At 35.5% G+C, this 19,207-nt stretch overlaps 1 protein-coding gene across 4 annotated transcripts in view; it reads left to right on the plus strand.

Moving 5' to 3' along the window:
• Positions 1 to 19,207, plus strand: part of LOC128217541 (suppressor of tumorigenicity 7 protein homolog) — a 50,349-nt gene that overhangs the window by 27,113 nt on the left and 4,029 nt on the right. For all 4 annotated transcript variants that reach the window (XM_052924739.1, XM_052924740.1, XM_052924741.1 and 1 more), the window contains 9 exons: positions 826 to 996; positions 3,906 to 3,984; positions 7,518 to 7,672; positions 8,587 to 8,684; positions 9,312 to 9,426; positions 10,181 to 10,253; positions 13,663 to 13,765; positions 17,681 to 17,831; positions 18,657 to 18,749. In XM_052924739.1, coding sequence (XP_052780699.1) covers positions 826 to 996; positions 3,906 to 3,984; positions 7,518 to 7,672; positions 8,587 to 8,684; positions 9,312 to 9,426; positions 10,181 to 10,253; positions 13,663 to 13,765; positions 17,681 to 17,831; positions 18,657 to 18,749 — 1,038 coding nt within the window. The remainder of the gene's footprint in view (positions 1 to 825; positions 997 to 3,905; positions 3,985 to 7,517; positions 7,673 to 8,586; positions 8,685 to 9,311; positions 9,427 to 10,180; positions 10,254 to 13,662; positions 13,766 to 17,680; positions 17,832 to 18,656; positions 18,750 to 19,207) is intronic.

Below are 19,207 nucleotides of genomic sequence, written 5' to 3' on the forward strand. Positions count from 1 at the left end.
TCCTTTGAAAAGTACTTGAATTTCATTTGGTTTTGTTTTCATCTTTTTGTGAATGATTGCTTTTTTTCCATGAAATATTTCGAAAAAAAAGCAAACTTTAAACTCATATTGCCTAGTTTAAACGTTATATATATTTGACATTGTGAAGAAAGTTATGCTAACTTATACTATGTCATTCTAATTGGCACAATGTTGCGCAAGAGTGTGGTCTTGTGTTGTGGGGGAAACCGGTGTACTGGGAGAAAACCCACTTGTCCGGCTTAGTGACCACTAACCAAACTCACATGTGCCCTGGCTGGGAATCAAACCCCGGTCGCCTTGGTGAGAAGCCAGTGCGCTGACCACTGCACTAACTGGACAACCTCATATTGCTTATACTTGTGTATACAAGTTGTAATGTTAATTTTGAGATCATAAGGCCTTAAAAAAAATTGTTTGGTTAGGGTTACATCCTTTTCAAAAATAGGTAGGGTAGGTAGGCTTTTTATTTTTTTTTCTTATTAGGCTTTATATAAGAATATCATTTTCATCATTGGAAAATGGTGTTAAAGCTATCTTCTGAATTAGCATTTAAGGTTTAAACTACATATTGAAAAGCAATTAAAAAAAAAAAAAAATTTTTTTTTTTTTCAAACTGACTATAAAAACGGTAGGGTCGGCGCCTATTCCGTAGGTAGGGTCGGGTAACCCGAACCAAATGTATTTTTTTTTTAGGCCTAACAATAATTTTTTGAACCTGTTGGCATCTCTGTATGAGGGGAACATTAACTGACCATATTTAATTATATGTATATATAGATGTATATATAATAACTTCAATTTTAGAATGCAAAGTATGGCGAAACCCTCTCAACTTGTTCCGTGGGGCCGAGTACCTGCGATTCACATGGAAAATCAACAAAGATCCCCTCACATATTACGACATGAATTTATCTGCTCAGGATCATCAGACATTTTTCACTTGTGACGCAGATGCAGGAAAACCAGAATATGAAAGTAAGTATTTGGGATGAAAATTGTGCCACCTGGTGGCAATGCTTTGTTGGTCCATGTTGGCAATCACACTTTCTAAACTTCTTATGTATAGTCTTCAAATTTGGTATGCATAGTGGTCATAGTCAAAAGACCACTATTGATTTTGGCATTAAAAGGTCAAAAGTCAAGGTCAGGTCTTTTTAGAAATATGATGGGCATTTGTTGGTTTACATTAATTATGTTTTAAAGACTGTGTATTCTTCAAACTTGGTCTGCATATTGGTCATGGTCTGTAGGTGAACCCTTGGGGACAAAAGGCCAAAGGTCAAGGTGACATGTAGTAGAACAATTATGGGTGCTTTCATTTCATACCAATAAGTTTTGAACAACTTGGTGTGGTCTTCAAACTTGGAATGCATATTGGTCATACTTTGTAGATGACCCTAATCTATATTTTGGGGTCAAATGTCAACATCACAGTGACCTTTACTAGAAAATAATGAGTGCTCCTGTCAGATGACACATCCGATTCAGGGAAATCTTGTTTATTTAAATTCCTACTTTGATACACTGCCTGCAAAGAAAATATGACAAATTATAAAGGAAATTGATTTTAGCAGATAAAACATATTAAAGTCTTCGCAAGTGGCCAAAAACACATCTGTATCTGCATTGCCTGGGAATAGAATGTCAAGATGCAATGTTTCAATCAATACTGGAGCCTGCTGTGGGGAATAAATGATCATTATAAAAAACGCTTGGCTGAAAATGTTTCGCAATTTAAAGTGTGTGATTTCCTCAAAAATTTGGTTAAATTACTGTAATTTGCTTGAAATATGTGCCATTTTGCCTGGCTGTTACTTGGTGCTCTGAGTTAATCCTTTCAGTTCCTTTAAAGTGCTGGTGAGATTCGTGAAGTGTTCTCTGATGAGTCATTGAACATGATAAAGATGTTTAACTCTACTCATTGAATTTTTCTGCCCAAGACTGACCATATATGTCTGGGCAAGACTGACCATGTATATCTGCCCAAGACTGTCCATGTATATCTGCCCAAGACTGCCCATGTATATCTGCCCAAGACTGCGCATGTATATCTGCCCAAGACTGACCATGTATTTCTGCCCAAGACTGACCATGTATATCTGCCCAAGACTGACCATGTATATCTGCTTTAGACTGACCATGTATATCTGCTCTAGAATGACCATATATATCTGTCCAAGACTGACCACATATATCTGTCCAAAACTGCCCATGTATATCTGCTCTAGACTGACCATGTATATCTGCTCAAGACTGCCCATGTATATCTGCCCAAGACTGCCCATGTGTATCTGCCCAAGACTGACCATGTGTATCTGCCCAAGACTGACCATGTATATCTGCCCAAGACTGACCATGTTTATCTGCCCAAGACTGACCATGTATATCTGCCCAAGACTGACCATGTATATTTGCCCTAGACTGACCATGTATATTTGCCCAAGACTGGCCATGTACCCAAGACTTCCCATGTAAATCTGCTCTAGACTGACCATATATATCTGCTCTAGACTGAACATGTATATCTGCCTAAGACTGCCCATGTATATCTGCCCAAGACTGCCCATATATATCTGCCCAAGACTGACCATTTATATCTGCTCTAGACTGACCATATATATCTGCCCAAGTCTGACCATAAATGACTGCCCAAGACTGACCACATATATCTGCCCAAGATTGACCGTATATATATGCCCAAAACTGACAATATATATCTGTCCCAGATTGACCATATATATCTGCCCAAGACTGACCATACATATCTGCCCAAGACTGACCATACATATCTGCCCAAAACTGACCATACATATCTGCCCAATACTGACTGTATAAATTTGCCCAAAACTGACCTTTTTAAAACAAAACCATGATTGATAATTATCAGTCAAAATTTCAAAATACTTATACATTGAACATGAAAGATACAGACAATTTTCATTAAACTTGATGGAAAAGTCACAACTATGAATGAAGTTGAAAATGCCATAGAAAAATGCGTCAAATTCCTCTATACAACCCAGTGCACAAGCTCCTAAATAACTCATTTAATAAGACCAATTAATAGCTTAATGGGAATTTGGAAGTTGTTTTTATTACAAAACAGAAAATTATCAGTTGTAATATCTGCTTAAACACTTTTTGGTTGTCCTTGCATTTCTAAATGATAGAATGTGAATCTATGCAGCTATCCCATTGGCCAAGGCATGAGCTCAAACACCAATGAAAATTAAGCTTGATTGCAGTCATCAAAGTTAGAATCTTCATTGTACAAGGCCAAATCCTGCATAAAAAAGATCACAATGCTGTGCTAATTAAAATTCAGAATTTTAGCAAGCGGGTATAGGAATTGACCATAGCAGGGCTTCTACTAAGTTTGATCACTGAGACAAGGAAGCCAGTGGAAAGCTAGTCAGAGATGTGTTGTTTTTTAATTATTATTTGGTTGGTTTTGATTGTTACTCTGTTGTTTTTAGCATTGACGCTCCAGTTTGTTTCAAATGTGAAAGTCAGGAGAGCCTTAAAAGGGCTTCTAAAAAGCCAGTTTCGCTTGTGCGGTAGGTTACTTGTCTCTTATTTGGGGCTGCAAGGGCTCTAAGAACTAAGCGCCAAATACGTTTGAGCCCTTCTGAGCTGCCAGGTCAATAACATCCCTGCTAGAGTAAATCATTCCGAAGTCCATTTGTCACAAAGATAACCATTCTGGTGTCCATTCGGATAGCGTGCACCTTATGTATAGCTCAACCCTACAAATATATTGTGAGAGGCAGACAATTTTACCACAAGACTGCTTGGTGTAACATGGCAGTAATAGAACTTTGAAATTAAAATATAGCACTTACATTTGCTGATGCAGTAATGATGTGAGATGCCTTTATTTACAGTTATGCAGACAGCATGGCGTGAAAGAAAACCCCAGGCACGAATTAAGGCTGCAAACGATGCCCTCGAGAAAAACCCAGAGTAAGTTATTATTCTAACAAGAAAGGGTATTTAGTTAATTGTTTTTGATATATTGAGACCTGTATTGTGAAACCTTTATTTGTTTTTTTTGGGGGGGGGGGGAATGGAAAAAAATTCTAAGTGACATTGAATAAAGACATTGAAGAATTTTTTCATTTTCTGCCCTCTTACATGAGATCAATAAAATGTCTGCAAAGAATATGTAGTAGAGATATTTCAAAGGTCAGTGTCATGGTGTCCATGCAGGAGCTTTTGTTTCGGAGTGATAATCACTTTAAACATTGGTTTTGAGTATTCAAGCTTGGTATGCACTTTGGTTATGGTCAATAGATGACTGTTTTTATTTTGAATTAGTCAAAGGCCATCGTGACATGTGCTAGAACAATTATGGGCACTTTCCTTGTTGATCAGAAGCCTTTGAACAACTTGATGTAGTCTTTTAATTTGGTATGCAAGTAGGTCATGGTCAGTAAATGACCCTTAAATAGTTTAAGGTCTAAGGTCAGCGTCACAGTTACCTTGATTCATTTTATTGATTTTTTTGTGTAGAAGCAAAAACATTACTATCAATGCAAAAATCTACATGAAGTCTTGGCCAACAAAATTAAATCACAAATAGTGATGGTGGAGCACATGGTTGATAAACACATCTGGGTTAGACTATGTCACAGTCTGCCGTAAGAATTAACATTTTGTGGAGCACATGGATAGATAAACAGAGTTGGGTAGACTATGTCACAGTCTGCCGTAAGAATTAACATTTTGTGGAGCACATGGATAGATAAACAGAGTTGGGTAGATGATGTCACAGCCTGCAGAAAGAATTAACATTTTGTGGAGCACATGGATAGATAAACAGAGTTGGGTAGATGATGTCACAGCCTGCAGAAAGAATTAACATTTTGTGGAGCACATGGATAGATAAACAGAGTTGGGTAGATGATGTCAAAGCCTGCAGAAAGAATTAACATTTCCTTTTCCATTGTTAAGGTTGCTCTTTAGCTAAGAGGTATCAATGCTATCAGGAAAACGATATTCAAATACGAATCCGCTCAGCCATATTTTACAAGTGCATGGCACTTCCATTACGGGGATGTCGATGGCTTTTATGGCCTGGTTTATCACTGTCTAGAATGTTATACAAATATTGCCCTAATCCTTCTAGAAGTGTTATGAAGTTCTACAAATGTAACAGACATATTTGTGGGGAAACATTTAGTGCCAAAGAGGTAGACAATCGCATTGTTTCTGCACTTGAATCTTGGTTTGATACATTAACTTTTATAAAAAAAATACTTTTAAGGGCTTTATATTTGTGTCAGAATAGAACATTTGATTGGAATGTCTGCAGCTGGTCAATTTTTTAAATGTGTTTTGAGTATCATCAGTCAACGAAAATTAGACTTGGATGAACAAGTCTGAATCCTTAGTGCATGGTTGTCATCTTCAGACTGAGAAAAAGCCCTGCTTTATATAGTCAAAAACTTGAGCAAGCCCCGAGAGCAATTCACTAGTGCAGGGCATGTGGGCTTGTGCTATTTTAAACCATGGTCTCATTTTATTTTCACTTTCATAAAATCGTAATATTTAACAATTACAACATCAGCAAACAATGGTCCTGTGATGGTAATCACCTCATTGACATAAAAGGAAAATTAATCAATCATAGGATAAATTTTTTTTTTTTTAAATGTCACTTTTTACTTAACAGGACTCATTTTAGGTGACAATGTCACTATAAATTTAAATATACTCAAGGACTGTCTTGATAATCATGCTAACAAATTTCTGACAAAAGGACAAAAGTTATATTTATCTGGTCAAAAACTAGGTCACTAGGTCAATTTATGTTGTGTTAAATTCTCTTATTTGTTTCACATTATTCATCAGTGTTTATCCAATCTTCAAGAAATTCAGTCAGAATATTTCTCAGCATGATTTTTAGGACCAGTCTGAATATGGGTAATCTGAAGACTTAATCTCTGATCTTAAGTCGTTTTAAAAAAACAACATCATTCATGAATTCAATAGTGTTTGCAACGCTCAGTCGGAATTTTTGTCACCATGACTTTTAAAACCGCTGTGAATATGTCGTTACTTTAGTGCAATAACTCAATAACTGCATATAGAAATAGAACCAGATTTTGAGTTCTTGCACTAAGTTGACGATGTGTCATTTTGGTCAAAACCAGGTCACTGGGTCAAATATTAAGACAAAATTTAAATTTGTGATAAAGTTTCATATTCTTTCTGACGACGTCAGTATAATTTAAATATACGCAAGGACTTTCCTTGAGCTTCATGAATCATGCTGGAGATTTAACGGCTTTTAAATGCAGCTCGCTCACAATTGCAGCTCGGCAGAGAAATGAATTCTGCTAGAATGAATAATGACAAAAAATGTCATGTGCTTCATTTTCACGGAATCACTTGAAACGGATTAACTGAAAAAATGTGATGGATAGAAAGAGAATGCAATTTGATTCCTTGAAATAGAAACTGATTTGTTCGGTGAAGAACATTTTGAGATTGGAAAGCAATATTGAAGTGCAGCAATGTTTTTGTTACTAGGCATATGGTGCTGATTTCATGGCTAACTTAAAGGGACTAGACACCAGATGATACCATTGCATGGAAAATAGAAAATTGTCAAAAACTTACATACAATTTATATCGTTGTAAACTTTTGAGTTAAATCTTACTTACTGATGTATCACATGGCTAAAGACACATGCGTCTTTTCTCAGTTTTTGTTTATTTTCCAAATCAAAATTTACTGAGTTTGTCTAACATGTAAATCCGAGTTAATTTAAACATGGCATCGGTATTTGATTCTGTACTTATCACCTTACTTTCACATGCTAAATATACATATTAAACTGGGAAACCATTATGCACTATCATTAAATGCAACTTAGCTGAGACAGCAACAGAATATTCTTTCAATCATAATTATGATGTATTATAAGCTTCATTCTAGCTCATTTTGATAATTGTAGGCTTGTTTTGAGGAAATACTATATTATTTGCCGATTAGGGGACCATCCGGTGTTATGTCCCTTTAATATAGTGTTTCCTTACCAGGAGAAGAGTTGTTTATGACAAGATACAACCATAGAGTCTAGACATTTAAAGAAGTAACATGTTACATTTCATAGGGGAAAACAACAACAATAGTTGTTAAGCTCAGCCCTATGTTAGATTTAAATGTTCGACATGTTATGAAATATTCTAGCATTGTTTCAAATTAATGTTGGATATGCATTTATGTTGGATATGCATTTAGTCCAGTCTTTGGTTTCAAGTTATTGTAGGAATTGCTTTTCAATTATTCCAGTCTTAGAATGTTGAAATGCACATGTTTAATTCAAATCGGAAAGTTATTACCATAATTATAAACTTATAAAGGCCTTAAAGGGGTATTTGTAACTTTAAGAAATGAACTGACACAGTTTCTAATGTCAATCATTTCAAGAGTTTTCCAGCACAAAAAACGAATTGCATGATTAAATGACAACATTTTCACATTCCAGATGTGCTACTGCTTTGATCCTGTTGGCAGAAGAAGATGCGTCGTCAATTCTCGACGCAGAGAAATTATTTAAACAAGCGTACAAATATGCAGAAGTTCTGTACAAGAAATCTCAACAGACAATGCATCTTGGACAAACTCAGGAATCAATACACAGTATGTTCGCATTTATTTATTGACATGGAAATGGATTCAAGAGCGCCCATTAAAAAAAAAAAATGAAACCTGAAGTGAAATCATTAGTCTGTGCCTTAAATAAATCTTATTTCCATTTTCAGACATTATGAGTTTTGATAATTTGATCAACATTGGGCCCTCATTTTTTTTAGTTAAACAGTTGAAACGCATTGGCTGCAACTCTGAGTGACTGGTGAAAATACTTTGAGCCTCAGTCAAGCCAAATGGGTTTGACTGTAGTAGTTGATTGCATAAAAAAAAGTCATTTTCCTTGTTAGAAGCCAGTTTTGCCTACTCTTAACCCTTTACTTCATAGATACGCAATTTTACTTATCTATCCATAGCTTCATAGATACGGATCTTAACGTTTTATCCATAGCTTCATAGATACGTAATCCTACGTATTCGTAATGTAGGGGCATTTATTTTCAAAGGCTATAAAAATCATTTATGTAACAAACCTGGAAATTGTATGTGACAGACCAACCACTTAACACTTCTCTACTCAATATTCATTAGAGGTCTGTATTCTTCTAAAGAAATAAACGGACTGTGAGTAATTGCAGTTCCAAAGAGAAAAAACAATACCACATGCATTGCACAATCTCAAGACCAAGGTAAAACTTTACCACTAAACCACCCACTACACATTATTATCTGGATGTGTTTTCTGGAAGGACAGGCAGGCAGGCAAACATTGCTTATACAAACAGTACTATATCAAAGGTTTTCGTGTTGTTGTTGTTACATCTTAATATTCAGTGTTGGTTTGACTCGACACAAATGTGTGACTGTGTATGTAATATACTGCACTCACTGCTATGTGCATCTGGTGCAGATCAAGAGCTAACTACCCCCAAACCATGCTCACACTGTGTTTTGCATGTTTGCAGGAAGGGACACGAATGTGGTAGTATATATAAAGCGCCGACTGGCCATGTGTGCCAGGAAGCTGGGAAGGGTACGAGAGGCCGTCAAACTCATGAGAGAGGTACGCTTTAATCACTGTTTGTCTACAGTTTTAATATCAATGTCTCCATATTTGACCTAGTTGTGGACCAGGGATTACCAATATTCACACTGGTTTGAAAAGCCTGCTGACAAATTTTCTGACAAAGATTGGTTGAAAAGTTGTATTTATCTTGTCCAAAACTAGGTCACTAGGTCAACTATTAAGACAAAATATTGTGTAAGGGACTCTTATTCCCTTCCCAAATGCATCAGTGTTCATCCAATTTTCAAGAAATTCTGTTAGAATATTTATGGGCATGATATTTAGGATCAGTTGGAATATGGGTAATCTCTGGACAAAAACTAGGATGTTAGGTCATTTCAAGTAAAAAAAATCATTGCATTCATAAAAAGAAGAATGTAGGTCATTTCAAGTAAAAAAAAATCATTGCATTCATAAAAAGAAGAATGTTGATGAAGCTCAGTCAAAAAATTTGTCTCCATGATATATAAAACAGTTTGAAAATGAGTCTGTCAATAAACCAGGTCATTAGGTCAGTTATTAAGACAAAGTTTATGTAATCAAGTAAAAAAAAGACCTATGTAATCACATTCGATCTAGCTTTTGCAATTGAACATAGTTACATTGAGTATTTGTGTTTTTCAGATTATGAAGGAGTTTCCCATCCTGACAATGTTTAACATCCATGAAAATCTCATAGAGGCCTTACTGGAACTGCAGTTGTATGCAGATGTCCAGGTCGTCCTAGCCAAATACGATGGTAACATTGATTTAATATCATAGTGCACATTTGACGTAGCATTTTCCTACTAAGAAACAAGTTGTATCCATTGTGCACAAAGTTTATTTTATTGAAGCTTGTCTATGGAAGCATGTCTTCTTTGTCGTTGAAAGCTATCAATTTGTCTTGGATTGAACTATTACCAGGTTCCTCTCACACTATGACGTCATTGCAATTTCATATAAGCTTAAGAGAAACCTGAAGCAGTAGACAGCCATGTCACGTGGGGGATGACATTCTGAACTGTTGCTCTCAGCTTTCTGGTGTCAGGCAACAGTTCAGATGTCATCCGCTAGACATTGGGACAGTTTTGACTGTTGCCGTCAGCCTTTCGGTCTCGGGCAACAGTTCAGATGTCATCTGCTCGACATTGGGACAGTTTTGACTGTTGCCCTCAGCCTTTCGGTCTCAGGCAACAGTTCAGATGTCATCCGCTAGACATTGGGACAGTTTTGACTGTTGCCGAAATAAATTAATAACTGTATACATGTATGCTTGAGGTGCTGACTAAATTATTTGTTAATGCCACCCTTAGTTATATGAGATGTTGTCAGCAAAAATGAGTCATTTTGAGGAGCAAGTGACATTTGCATTTTTTGCATTTTGTGTCACATGTGGAATACCATAGAATTAAGGGGGAAAGGGGGGGGGGGGGGGCTATCAATAATGTGGCTGCAGTTCCTCCATTTGCTAAAAACATTACAGTTTTCCATTTAATTGTATTACATTTCAGATATCAGTTTACCCAAGTCAGCCGCTATATGCTACACTGCTGCACTTCTCAAAGCAAGAGCTGTCGCTGACAAGTAAGTTCATCAGTCTATGCTAAATGGTACGCTACCTTAAAATGTGCTGTCCAACTTAAGTCCCTTTCCTGGGTTGAAAACTACTATTTTGGCTGTAATACAAAAGCTTTTCAAGAACATTTAAAGCTGCACTCTCATAGATTTACCTTTTTGCTAACTAAAGATCAGATTGCAGTTTTTCATATTTACATATGAAAATTAATATTTTATTGCTAAAAGCTTTTTCTAACACTTTAAGAAAAATGTATAAAACATTAATAAATATGATATGATTGGATCTGATTTTTTTGTCAGCCGTCTTATATAAGGTTTCCATGCATTTTCGCAAAAATTGGCTTGTTCCAAGACAAAAAAAATAAAGAAGTTTTCAAAACTTCAATCTGTGAGTGTTCAGCTTTATAACTATTTCAGCGGAAGTGTAAAATATTGAATTATCGAAGCAACATGTTGCCTTCTGACTTTATCACATGTTATACACATACTGTTCATGATGAAGGGTGGAGGCAAAACTATTCAATATGTTTTTCCATCAAATGCCTTTAGAAACATCTTCACTTTCACTCCACACAATGTATTGTATTTTAATTATGAAGTCACCTCACCTTCTATGGAATAAATCTCTGAGTTCAAATTGTACACATTTCCTCGCACACAAACAGTGTTTCACACATTTCATTGGTGAGGTATAGGAAAGTCATACCACACAATGGTATTGTATTTGGTATAACAGGCTTTGCACATATAAAGACTGAAAGCTCTCATTTTAAAAGTATCCGAAATAAAAGATTTCTGTACTTCATATATCAAGAATCTGCAATAAATAAATGAAGATAAAAATACAGTGTTTTCTTCTGAACCAAAACAAATTAGAATCCTGATTTTCATGTCTCAACACCAGACTTATTTACGGGGACGACGTCACATATATATCTATATATATATAATTAACACTGTTAGGAATGCTTTGAAGATAACCGCAGCTGTTAGTATTAATTGTTTGTTTACAGCTGCATAGAATGTTTCTTTCACAACACCTGCTTCATGAATTCTTGAAAAGCATAAACAGGAGTTCGGCTGATGAAAAAATCCAGAATTGTTATTTTATTTTTTTTACAATCAGTGACAAAAGGTCACAGCTGTGTAATAGATGTCCCCTGAGTATTGAGGTTAGAGACAAGTAAGAATTTCTTAAGTCAAGGATAAGGCATGGTAAAATGTGAAATATCTTTGGTTTTGTTTTCGTCAGATTGACGGGGATTTTTTGTCTTCAGTGGTCAACGTCTGTTCTGTAAAAATCTGTACAGGTGAACACATGCACGCACACACACATGCTTCGTTTTCTGGGAATGTACATGGGCTAGTCTTCAGAATTTGTCAACATTAAAAACATTGCATTCAGGGTTTTTATTTCATGGCTTTATTACAAACAAGATTTTAAAGTTTTATCTTCAGGATCTTTGGCGTTGATTTTGGTGTTTTTAGCTCCACTGGCCGAAGGCCATGGAGCTTATGTCGTCACAGATTGTCCGTCGTGAGTGCGTGCGTGCGTGCGTAAACTTTTACTTTAAACGACATCTCCTCTGAAACTGATAAGCGGATTTTGACAAAACTTCACAGTAATGTTCCTTTGGTGGTCCTTTACCAAAAGTGCTCAAATGGTTCCGGTCCATTGCACAATATGGCCGCCAGAGCTAAAAATAGCAAAATCTTTAAACGACATCTCCTCTGAAACGGTTCGGCAGATTTTGATAAAACTTGACAGTAATGTTCCTTGGGTGGTCCTTTATTAAAATTGCTCAAATGGTTCTGGTCCATTGCACAATATGGCCGCCACAGCTAAAAATAGCAAAATCTTTAAACGACATCTCCTCTGAAACGGATAGGCAGATTTTGATGAAACTTGACAGAATTGTTCCTTGGGTGGTCCTTAACCAAAATTGCTCAAATGGTTCCGGTCCGCTGCACAACATGGCTGCCAGGGCAAAAAAATAGAAAAACCTTTAAAGAACATCTTCTCAGAAACCGATGATCAGATTTTGATGAAACTTAAAAGAAATGTTCCTTGGATGGTCCTTTACCAAAATTGCTCAAATGGTTCCGGTCCATTGCACAATATGGCCGCCAGAGCTAAAAATAGCAAAATCTTTAAACGACATCTCCTCTGAAACGGTTCGGCAGATTTTGGTGAAACTTGACAGTAATGTTCCTTGGGTGGTCCTTTATTAAAATTGCTCAAATGGTTCTGGTCCATTGCACAATATGGCCGCCACAGCTAAAAATAGCAAAATCTTTAAACGACATCTCCTCTGAAACGGATAGGCAGATTTTGATGAAACTTGACAGAATTGTTCCTTGGGTGGTCCTTAACCAAAATTGCTCAAATGGTTCCGGTCCGCTGCACAACATGGCTGCCAGGGCAAAAAAATAGAAAAACCTTTAAAGAACATCTTCTCAGACACCGATGATCAGATTTTGATGAAACTTAACAGAAATGTTCCTTGGATGGTCATTAACCAAAATTTGTTAAATGGTTCCAGTCCACTGCACACCATGGCTGCCAGAGCTAAAAAATAAAAAAAACTTTATACGACTTGTCGTCGAAACCGATGACCTTTTTTCGATAAAACTTGACAGAAATGATTGTTTGGTGCTCCTTTACTCAAATTGCCCAAATCATTTCGGTCCACTGCACAACATGGCAGCCAGAGCTATTAAAGTAAAAAAATTTCTTAAATAACTTCTCCTCAAAAATTGATGATTGTATTTCTTTGAAACTTGACGAAAATGTTCGTTAGGTGGTCTTTGCTTGAACCTTTTGGCCAGTGGAGCACAGGCACTGATGTGCCTCTTGTTTTTCAAAACAGTATGTTATTTGATGTTTAGCCGAGAACAATCAAGTGCTACCTGTTTCCCTATATCGCTATCATAGTTTAAATTTCTTTCTAACAACTATCAACAACTGGAACAAACTTGAGGATTAAATTATGAGCTTAGATGTGTTGGCATCCATTTTGAAAAAAAATATACCCTGTTGCACCTTGAATAAAAAATTGAACATAAATTATATGACATATCAATGACTTAATTGAGCTTTATAAAATGTCATGAACTGAATTGAACTGGAAGTCTTATTATATGTCAATTGCACATTTTCTCCAAAAAAGTCTGTTTTTGTCAAGTTATAGTGTTGTCAGCAAATGAGTATCATAAGTCAGTAATTTCTTTTGACTAATATTGTGGCTGGAACACTTTCGATTACATCCAGGCATGTTACTGACATCACCAATAAATGTCTCCCAGTAATGGGAGTCACTGGTTAGGTATATCGCTTTACATATATCGCTTTACATATAAGTTTTTGAAACACTTATCTGGGAAGATAACCAAGTCATGTCCCTCTTTGTTTTAGGTTTTCACCAGACATTGCCAGCAAGCGAGGGCTTAGCACTGCGGAGATGTCGGCAGTGGAGGCAATACACAGAGCAGTGGAGTTTAACCCACATGTTCCCAAGGTAAGTAACTCAATCTACATGTACACAGAGCAGTGGAGTTTAACCCACATGTTCCCAAGGTAAGTGCCTCAATCTTCATGTACACAGAGCAGTGGAGTTGAACAAATATGTTCCCAAGGTAGGTAACTCAACCTACAAGTACACAGAGCAATGTTCAATCAAAATGTTTCCAACCTAAGCAATGCAACCTAAGCATTATTTAACAAAAATGTTTCCAAGAAAATCAACTAAACCTGCATGTACTCGGAGCATTGGATCATAACCAACTTGCTCCTAAGGGGAATTTAAACAGAATATTCAAAGAATAAATACATAAGCAAAATGATGAATGAGAACAGAATAGTTGCTGGATCTTTGCTTTTCTTCTGCAAAAGGTTTTATTTAGGTAGTCATAACCTTGGTTCAGTGGCAGAAGGGTACAGCAATAAGTTTAATATATTTACATTGAACGTACTAGTATATATTTTTCCAGAGACAAAAATACATGAGCTTAGCTGGCATTCACTTGTTGTGCTCTAATGTGGAAATGTTCTCAATACTGAAAGAAAATAATTGAAATACAAGGGGAGTTCAGTACATATTTCCACTTCGGTTACAATTCACAAAATATATATTGATGTTTAGCTATATAAAATCATTTTGATACATCAATAATTCCTTTATATAATTTTGGTATGATGCCCCTTTTAAGGGTATGAAAAATTATGCTGCGAAATTTCCAGGCAATAGGCCTCGATATCCCGTATCTATTTTTTTTTCCATAATTATTATTTTATATAAATCGAAGTTTCCCTTACTCTTTATAAAATTGACATTTGTCAACTATAAAAACTGTCATTTTTAAAACTTTAAATTGGTGCTGAAGCCAGCCAAAATGAAAAATATCTCTCAATAAATAATTTAAATATATATAACATTTAATGGAGGTTGACAATATCAAAATTCACAATCGAAATTTCTGTAAAATATTTTATCTGTAAAATGGACTTTTAGGTGCTCTTATGAAATTCTGTCATGTTGAATTAATACAACTTGTCTGCCATGTTTAAGAAATTCTCGTTGTAAGATAACATGGCAGATTAGAATAATTTTGTGATAAGATGAACAGAATGAACTTGCTTATCATACAATATATTTCAAATAAATGATCGTTGGTTTTAACTTACTGTGAAATCATTAATGTTCGTGGGCATGAAATTTCGTGGTTTGCCAAAAAAAAAACAATTTCGTGGGTACTTGAATTCGTGGATTTTCATTTTTGAAAAAAAAATCGAAGATGCGATCGTCCTAGATCGTCTGCATAATATCCACGCGCTGGCCCGTGATTTCCGTCTTCTACGTCACTGGGTTTATGACACTCGCTAATGTGGTACGACATGCCAATTAGTGCATATACCCATGTCACTTATTGATTTAATTGGGAATAAAGGTAATAAAAGAAGATGTACCCTGATCATAAATACAGATAGGGGAAGCCATTGAATGCCAATTCAGAATTTTGCAAACTGTGAAAACACCGAAAAGGTGCGTATATTGTCACGTTCGGTGCTTAGTAACCTTCAATGTACTAGTAATCGATTAATTATTTCATTAAATAAAAAAATCGAGTACAGACACTCATCACGCACATCTTGTAAACTTGGAGATTTTCATTAACAGCACACGTTTAAACACGTGCTTATAACTGTCATTTGCTGCATAAAACACATTTGATTGATTTGGTTCATTATTTGTTAAAGGCAGTTATAATATATTAACAGAATAATGATCGTAAGTTATACAGTGAGACAGGTTTTAACACTGTATACTGCGACCTCTGTAAATAATATACTAGAGTATGTACGTAACAAGGCAATTGAAAAAGTGAATAAAGGGTTTATATTTCGTGGGATCTTGAATTCGTGGATCACCCAACCCACGAAAACCACGAACATTAATGCCCCACGAACATTAATGATTTCACAGTATCTTTAATTTGCGATCAAACATGAGACACTGTTTAACAGATCATTTAATGCATTTTGTTCTGGGTATTTTTTATTCGAGATCCATAAAACTGTCAATTATTAATAGGTACATGGAATTTCCAGGACAGGCGAAACAAAAGCCATTCTAGAACACCAGATAGGCATTTCTTCTATGTGGCACCCCCATGCTAGATAAGTCCCATGCTGTATTGCAATACTTTTCATTTCTTTTATTATACCCTTTTAATATGTAAGCGTAATTATGATATTTCAAAGGATAATTTCTATAAACATTAACTTTACGAGAGTAACTTGGTCAATCTCGTTACCTGGCAACACAGGTGCCCTCGGGTCGGATTTTTCTATCTGAACCGGAAACACACGATAAATATTAACAGACTTGCTGTGGGAACTCTTTAAACTCATGTCAACTTCTCGATATGGAATGGTGAAAGCCAGTGGCATTATATATCGAAGGCCCTTGTAATTCTCTAAAATGATAAGCACTAGACAGATAATAAGTTGTTTATTGTTAGAAAGCAAAGTTTCTTCTCATCTGTACAGAATTTCACAAATAAAAAATTACGAAATATGTATAACATCTTCAGTTTTCTCATAGGATTTCATTTTGAACTGAAAGACATTCTGTATATTTCTCAAATCACGTAAGAGATACCTAGAGTTAAGACATCAAGACTAGCGCAATTATTGAACCTAAAACAGCTATTTTACAGCAGATATTTTATGGATTATTTGTTTTTTACTGACTCTAACAGGGATAAGAAGACATCGCAGACGAAATCTGTCTGAAATAAAGATTTATTCATTTTTCTAGTCGATTTGATTTGAATTCAGGAATTTGTTTGCTAGATCAACTTTGACAGATGACATTTATGACTAATTGCTTTATGCAATAAGTCTCTAACTCTATAGAATAGGGGAATGGCATGATACTTTAGTTATTTTTTTAAGACAGAAACATAATCCACATAGTTACATATTTTTTTTCTTAAAAGCACCACTCCTGCATTTGTGTCTTAGTATTTCTTGTCTGTAAATATAAAAAAATACATTATTGCCCTTGCCATTCCTGAATACATTTTGAGGTTTTACCTCAAGGCACAAACAAATTTTATGGCAGTACATCCATTACCCTCTTTTATTTGTGGACGGTTCCTGCAAAACTATATAAGGTCTATTGTATTCTTCATGGTTCCATTTAACTCTATCCATAGAAACCTCTTTTCAGGTTGCATTAGCTATGATGTAAATTTCCTTTTATGACCATGTACAAATTGGTACATTTGTAGAAATTTTAGCAAGCCTTTGAGGCCAAACTTGTGAATAAATGGTTTAGGGCTTACAACTTTTAAAGCTGAGTGATAATGTACCATTGAGAGCTTGTTCAGTCTGTGTATACCACGTGATACCAAATTAAGACTTTAAACAAAGATAACTGAACTATTTATTAATCATATTAAATGAAACATCGCACAGTCTAAGCTGTTTACATAGCCCTGCCTTTGGTCTTTTACTAGAGTTTGATTGAGAGTTGAGTTTCTTAAAACACTTCGACAAACCTTTTCACAAAACTGCCGCCTGATGTAGCACTGTCAAAACATTATTTAGGAAAGATGTTTGTCGAAGTGTTTGAGGAAACTTATCACCAAATCAAACTCTGGGAATAAAATGAAGGTGGGGCTCTTTAAGCAGCATAGACTGCCCTTTGTTTCATTTGAAATTGTGAGTAGAAAGAAAAGTTACCTTTGTTTTAAGTCATCATTTAAAGCAAAATGTTGTCTTCCACGGAGAATTTGTGACGTAATTTATTAGTGGTTTACATACACTGTTGTTTAAAGTCGATACTCCTGTTCCGAGTAGCTACGATTATTTGCCTATTATGCCAATTTGGATGGTTACCATGTATTTTCGTCTGTCTGTGTTTCAGTATTTGTTAGAGATGAAGAGCTTGGTGTTGCCGCCGGAGCACATTCTGAAGCGCGGTGACAGTGAGGCGCTAGCCTACGCGTTCTTCCACCTTCAGCACTGGAAACGAGTGGACGGCGCACTCAATCTCCTACACTGCACTTGGGAAGGAAGTAAGTTCACTGGTATTCTTATACCTTGCTGACTACCATTGACAATACACAATAGGTTTATACTTTGCCTTGCTGCTAGTACTGAAAATAGGCCGATCTCCTACACTGCACTTGGAAAGGAAATAAGTAAACTGTATTGGACTGTGATTGGAGAGGCAATGTACCTAATTCCTTGCCTTGTATCAATAACAATGCTCAATAGGTTTATGCTTGCCTTGCCGCTAGTACCTAAAATTGGTCGGATGGCATTCTTGACCTTTTTGGCTACAAGGAAGTAAGGCCTGCATTTATATAGCAGTATTTAAGCAAATTTCATATGATTCTGGAAAAATCTCATTAACACACATATTGTAAGATCACTTTTAAATTAATATATGTGAGAAATTATACTATCTATGTAAAACAAATAAAGCTTTATTGGTCATTCTGTGCTAAGTGTACATTGTGTTACACAAGTATACCTGTCAATATAAATTGAGAATCTTATTTAATATTAAACTGAAATTCTTGATCTCATAATATTTTGTCGTACAATCGTTCATAGATGACCTCAGAGGCTTTACAGATTAAAGCCATCAGTCTTAAGTTTACAATTTAAGTGTCATGAATATACAATGGAGGAAAGCTGATCAGCATTTTCAATTCTTGTTTGACAAATGAATTGATTTCTAGCTGTTTTTTGTGAACATTACATCTCTGACCAAACATAATTTGTCATTGAAAATGGAATAAAGAAATTTGTAATATTTGCTAAAAAACTCAAATATTTTATGTTAGTTCATCACACGATTTGTTCATTTATGACAATGTGTGATGTGTTTGCAGCTTTCAGAATGATACCATACCCCTTGGAGAAGGGTCACTTGTTCTACCCCTACCCCACATGTACAGAGAACGCTGACAGAGAGCTACTCCCAGGTTAGTTGGCAAAATGATTATTTTAAATGTAATCTAGGAGTGAGAAAATAGACCTCTTTTGATACTGGCATGACTGGAAGGAATTTTGTGATGTTTTTACAGAAACTTTGAATCATTGATCATTTAACATTAAAAAAAAATTGTACAATGATTCAAAAGATAAAGAGAAAAATGTAAGATATACATTATTATATGCACTACCAACTTGATTACAATATTTCTACAAAAGTTGATATGAAAAATTAATTTTAAAGAATTGATTTGAACTGTCGCAAGCTGTCTATAACAAAATTAGCTTATGAACAATTGGAGTTTGACAGCACATAGTTGCTTTATCCAAAAGCATAGCCATGGCATTGACTAATATTTAAGCGAGCCCATTTCAGAGGACTGATAAATTGACCATGTAACTAGTCCAAAAACACCGACAACAAAGGATGACATGAATAAAACAATAT

Source organism: Mya arenaria, chromosome 14 (assembly GCF_026914265.1).
Source record: "Mya arenaria isolate MELC-2E11 chromosome 14, ASM2691426v1".
Taxonomy (NCBI): Eukaryota; Metazoa; Mollusca; class Bivalvia; order Myida; family Myidae; genus Mya; species Mya arenaria.